This window comes from Amblyomma mixtum, chromosome 3 (assembly GCF_055824585.1).
Source record: "Amblyomma mixtum isolate Tamu chromosome 3, ASM5582458v1, whole genome shotgun sequence".
In the NCBI taxonomy this organism is placed as follows: Eukaryota; Metazoa; Arthropoda; class Arachnida; order Ixodida; family Ixodidae; genus Amblyomma; species Amblyomma mixtum.
This window is the reverse complement of record NC_143014.1, coordinates 121,399,326-121,405,325: the sequence shown is the minus strand read 5'-3', so window position 1 is coordinate 121,405,325 and position 6,000 is coordinate 121,399,326. Positions and strand designations below refer to the sequence as shown.

General features: G+C 50.2%; 1 protein-coding gene across 1 annotated transcript; it reads right to left on the bottom strand.

Moving 5' to 3' along the window:
- Positions 1 to 849: 849 nt before the first annotated feature.
- Positions 850 to 4,729, bottom strand: LOC149351647 (uncharacterized). The gene is made up of 4 exons (XM_089577069.1): positions 3,252 to 4,729; positions 2,669 to 2,768; positions 1,856 to 2,043; positions 850 to 1,224 (listed from the first exon to the last, which is right to left on the bottom strand). The coding sequence occupies exons 1-4, from the start codon at positions 4,587 to 4,589 to the stop codon at positions 913 to 915; spliced, it is 1,938 nt and encodes a 645-aa protein (XP_089433195.1). The 5' UTR covers positions 4,590 to 4,729; the 3' UTR covers positions 850 to 912.
- Positions 4,730 to 6,000: the final 1,271 nt, after the last annotated feature.

The following is a 6,000-nucleotide window of genomic DNA, read 5'->3' as shown; positions in this document are numbered from 1 at the left end:
TGTTCATGTAATGCCCAATAAGCCTAAACCTAAGGGTGTGATTTACGGCCCGCAAGCTCTGATAGCTCTGACTGGTTTCGGGAATTAGTCAAACTGACCACGCAGCTTTTTTTTTATTTTTCCAGTATTAACAAATTTAACAAGCCACGCCAGCGCATCGTACAAAGAACCTAGCAACATATGCGAAAAGTTTCTACCCGTTTTCTTAGTAAATACTACTAGCTTTTTGTTTGTGACTGTAGTGCTTCTCACTGGCTTCTTGAGGCAGTACTGGTTAATAGTTACTTAGTGAATTTCCCTACCTTTTTCTTAAGAGTGCAATATATGCTTCCCATTAGTAACTGCAGCAAGTGACTAGGTAGCAGCCATTACTAAACTTCCCGCTACTAACTGCGGGTGGCAGCCGTTAATAACTTAATGGGTTAGTAACTGTTGCCATTGAAGGACTATGCTGTTACTAACCTTCCCGTTACTAACTGCAGTTACTAACAGGGTAGTAATATATGTGACAACCAGTTACTACCGCAAAGTTAGTAAGCACTACTACCGTTGTGCTAAGAGTGTAGCGCTCTAAAAAAGACCAAAAGTGATAAAAATGAGTTATATATTAGAAGCTCAGTGTGTACGGGCCGGCATCGGGTGATGAACAACGTTTATTCCCGATAAGATGGCATATATATATACAGTGCGCTGACGTACTCAGTCATGCGCAGATTATGCTGCAGCGAGTGACGTCAGACTTGCTCGGCTCTGCTACATCTTCCCTTCTTCGAACAAACCGGGTTCAGCGTCGCTCCGGTAGAGGGTACCGACAAGGTTCACGTCGCAACCTTGTGCTTCGACGTAGCTTTTGGCCGGGCTCTGTGCAAGGGTCTTCTTGAGGGGCGGAACTGGTTTCCTGTTGCGGACCCATCAGTCGTAGATGTTCTCGTGTGCGACGAATTTCCCTGCCGTCTTCAGTTTTGAGGATCGCCGAGCGAGGTTCGTTAGAGCTGGCCTGAGGACGACAGCTGGAGACCAGGTCCGGTTGATTGTGTCATACACGGTGACCTGCTGGCCTGGCCTCGCAGGTGGCAGGTACCTGCTGCCACGGTTGTAGTACGTCTTTTGGCGTTGGCGTATCTCACGAAGCCGACTGTGGACCACGTTGCTGGGTATAGCTTGTGGCTCCAAATGGCTTGTAGGCACCGGGAGAGGAGTCCGTGTTTGCCGTCCCATCAGCCTCTGCACAGGGGACTGTAGCACATCATCGCGCGGTGTATTGCGCCATTCCAGCAAAGCCATCTGAAATGCAGGCGTTTTAAGGGAACATTTTTTTAGAAGCTTCTTGGCTTCCTGCACCGCTCTTTCCGTCATGCCGTTAGACCGCGGGTGGTAGGGGCTTGACGTGACTTGGGCGATACCTAGGCTGTTCAGAAAATCTTTAAACTCACGGCTGTTAAAGGGCGGTCCATTATCACTGCATAACTTCACAGGCAAGCCATGAACAGAGAAAATTTCAGAGCACCAGGAGATCAGCGAGGTTGCTGTGGTGGTGCGAAGTTCCCGCAGTTCGAAAAAAAAACGAGTAAAAGTCGACAATGAGGGCAAATTCGCGACCTTCGTAAAAGAACAAGTCAATGCCAACAACTTGCCAGGGTAGGGTGGGAACGTCGTGACTTAAAAGGGGCATTTTGGCGTTTCGCGGCTGATTTTTGAGACACACCTTGCAGCCTTTGCAGAATTGATCAATGTCGCTTGCCATGTTCGGCCAGAACATTACGTTCCTTGCCCTTGCCTTCATTTTATCCGCTCCAGCGTGTGCCGCGTGAAGGAGGCGGATCATGTCGTTTCTTTTTGACTCCGGTATCATTACCTTGTTGCTGCGAAACACGAGGCCATCCTGCGCGTGTATCTCGTCGCGGTACCCCCAGTAGGTCCGAAGTTGCTCTGGGACTTCGAGCTTATGAAGAGGCCAATCTGTCTCTGCATATTCCCGCAGCTTTGTCAGGTTGGTGTCATCACCGGTTGCTGCAAGCAGGTCTTTCAAACAGTGCTCGGAGGCTGAAACGCAATCAAGAACATTGACTTGAAATTGCTCGTGTTCTTCCATGCATGCCTTACTGGGAAAACGGGATAAAGCATCTGCTAGGAACAGCTCTTTTCCAGGTTTATAAGTCACGATGATGGGGTAACGTTGCAACGTCAGTCGCATGCGTTGCAAGCGTAGCGGGCACTGGTATAGTGGTTTACTGAATATGGCCTCCAGTGGCCGATGGTCTGTCTCAACTGTCACTGCATGCTGTCCAAATAGATAATCATGAAACTTTGTGCAGCCGTGCACTATCGCGAGAATTTCCTTTTCTATCTGAGCATATCTTTGCTGGGAATCTGAGTGACCGTGACGAAAACGCAACGGGGTGCGCTTCTTGCATCAGGACGGCGCCTACCCCGAACTGACTTGCGTCAACTGATAAGGTAACTTCTTTCTTGGGGTCAAAATAACGAAGGTTCGGGGCTGTTATCAGGGCCTGGCGCAACTTTTCGAAGCTTTCTTGCTGCTTTTCCGTCCATACCCATGCAATTTCTTTGCGCAGCAAAGACCGAAGAGGGGCGGTCACTACAGACATGTTAGGGATGAAACGTTGCACAAAATTTATTGTGCCCAGAAAAACTTGCAGTTCCTTACTATTCTTTGGTGCTGGCATTTCCAGAATATCTTGCACGCGTTGTGGATCTACTCGCAGGCCGTCCACAGTGAGCACGTGTCCCAGATAGCGTACCTCGGTCTGGAAAAATGAACATTTCTTCAAGTTCAGTTTCAAGTTATGTTCGCGACAGCGTGTTAAAAGAAGCTGTAAGTGGTAGTCGTGCTCTTCTTTTGTCTTGCCCCATAATAGGATGTCATCCATTACTACTGCAACGTTTGGCAAACCTTCTAGCACGCGATGCATCGCTGCCTGAAACACTTCCGGGGCTGAGGCAATTCCGAAAGGCATGCGCAGGAAGCGATATCGTCCGTAAGGTGTGCTCATTGTGCACAGCTTCGAACTTGCGTCGGTTAGTTTGGTTTGCCAGAATCCTGACGCTGCGTCTAGAGTTGTAAAGAACTTTGCTCCGGCAAGCCTAGGCACAACATCTTCAAGGGTCGGCATAGGGTAGTTCTCTCGTAGCAAAGCTTTGTTTAGTGCTGTGGGGTCTAGGCAGATGCGCACTTTTTCTTTCTTAAGCACCGTGACCATATGACTGGACCATTCTGTTGGCTCATTTACCTTGGATATGACTCCTTGTTCTTCCATGCGCTGGAGCTCCTCTTTGACTTTTTCTCGGAGGGCCACCGGAACTCTCCTCGCCGGCACGACAACTCCCACGGATCCGGGCTTTAGCTTCATCGCGTACTCAATGCCTTTTAACTGCCCCAGTCCACTGAAAACATCTTCAAACGATTGTGCTGCTGGGTGCAACGGGTCGGCGTGCACATTTTGCACGCGACAAATAAAACCGAGGCGTTCAGCAACTGATCCACTGAGAGTCACGGGCACGTGTTGGTCGACCACGAAAAACGTCTCTTCGTGCACTTTGTCGTTTGCGCGCAAATGAAGCCTAATTTTTGTTTTGGCCAATGTTTTATGGCCGAAGAACGCTGTTAACGTTACGCGACACTCTTGGTGCGGTTTGCTCGGCAGTTTGTCGACATCCTTGCTTGAAATTACACAGCAGTTAGCTCCTGTGTCCAGCTTGCACGTGTATGGGCGTCCTTCGATGTAAACTGTCGCGCTCCAGTGGTCTGAGGCTAGGGCACCGACGGTCAAAGTTTGCAAAATGAAATCACTGTCATCGTCGTCTTGCAGTTGGCGCACTTCTTTTTTCGAACCTCTGTCCTGACGGGGCGCCAGTGCTTTGCATGCTTGAGCGAAGTGATTACGCCCACCGCAATTCGTGCACACCTTCCCTTGAGCCGGGCACATCACGCCACGGTGAGTTAGATAACCACAACGACTACAAGGCCGTTTTCGCGGCCCGACCGCATGGACTACTGCGTCGCCTGCTGTTTCGGTGCCGTCCCTGATTTCCTTAAACTGCTCCTTTCCTTGTTCGTGGGCTCGGCATATTGTAACTGTCTTCTCATACGACGGGTTTTCGGCAATAAGCTTTTGCTGTAAGCCTTTGTCTTGAACTCCCAGGATAATCCGGCTGCGGAGCAAGCGGTCTTCCAAGTCTCCGAACTCGCAGTTTTTTGCTAGTAGCTTTAGGTCTGTCAGCCAGTCGTTAAAAGGTTCCCCTTGTTTTTGGTCTCTTGATCCGAAGCGGAACTCATGGAATGTCAGATTCGTCGATGGTTTGTAGAATTCCTCAAACTTTTCAAGCAAAATGTCGACGTCGTTCTTGTCCTTTTCCCTGTCGAATTTGAAAGTGCTATAAGTTTTCCTGCCGTCTTCTCCAATCGTTACAAGTAACGTCGCTGCTTGCACTTCTTTAGGCTGTTTGCTTAACTGGGTGGCCGTGGAAAACAGCATGAACTCACTTTTCCATGTTTTCCAAGCAGTCCATGCGTCGCCCGAGGTATCCAGTGGTTTCGGGGCTGGGAGCAGTGTCGACGGGGCGGACATAGTGAATGGGCACCGCTGCCACCATGTGTACGGGCCGGCATCGGGTGATGAACAACGTTTATTCCCGATAAGATGGCATATATATATACAGTGCGCTGACGTACTCAGTCATGCGCAGATTATGCTGCAGCGAGTGACGTCAGACTTGCTCGGCTCTGCTACACTCAGTAGCTTCCTGTCTAATGAACAAAACGCGAGCATATTTAGCATATTTATGGATCGGGCATATTTCGTTGAGTGTGCAAAATTTTTATGAGCTGCACTAGCAGTTCCTTAGTTTCCACTTTTTCAAAAAAGTTATCCGCCGTCACGAAAACGTGACCCACGGAGGTCTGGGCACTCGGTATTAAAGGGAGCAGTGTGCAGATCCAGCAGGAAAGCGCAAAACATACCCTTCAGTTCTCGGCTGCTTTCCTAGATGGCCAAGCAGTCGAACACAACTCAAGAAGGCAGCGGCGGATGCCCCTCAAAGAAGGCCGTCCAGCCCATGGCGTCGACCGGTTCTCACGACGTCGCGGTTAATTCTCTAACGTGAAATCGCACATGGCTGGCAATGATTCTGTGAAATGGGATTAACCGCGACGTCGTTACAGTCGGTCGACGCCACTGGTTGAAGGGCCTCCTGTGATGGGTATTTGCCGCTGCTTTTTTGACTGCATGCTGCTATAGGGACAGGCTTAAATGTGCGTAGGTGAATAAAGCCATTCACAACTGTTCGTCCAGCCGGACTACGCGTATCGCAGCGCATCTCTGTGCTTGCATGACTTCCTGCGTCGTCGCAGATCCTTCGTATTTTTCCCCGTCGCGCATCGGTTCTTTCCGTCTGGCGCCGCTTCACCCACGGCTGTGCGAACCATTCGGAGGAGCCGGCGGTCTTCCGAGGAAGAGCTGCTCTCTCTCGTAAACGGAAGTTTTGTTAACTTGAACACCGCAAACAGGCAATGGAAACTTCTTTTGGAACGCGCAACATTCACTTATCTGTTTTACTTGCAGCTGGTGAAACAACGCAACGGCGTAACACAAACGTTGTGTTGCGTCTTTTCGTTTGTTTCCCCTTATGTCGTTGCACTGTTTCACCATCATGTCAGACCAACTCGCCCACCAGTTCGTGTTTCAACTGCGTTTCGGACCGTAGGAAACGAGGAACTGGTTGCCGCGAAATTCCCACGGTTCTCTGCATGAGAACGCACGGATCGAACAAAACGCCCTTCGAGAATCTGATTGGAGGGCGCAAGAGCCCGCGGTGATATGGCCAACGCCCCCTAACGCCGGCTGTCATAAGTGGCCGGCTGGTCACGCAGCATGGTTGCGGAAGGGACGTTTCGTGAACGCGGCCACAGATTCCTAAACCCGTTTGCACGTGGCATTGGCTCGGCACCGTTACCGCCGTCTGTGCGCAGGCCAGTGCCGT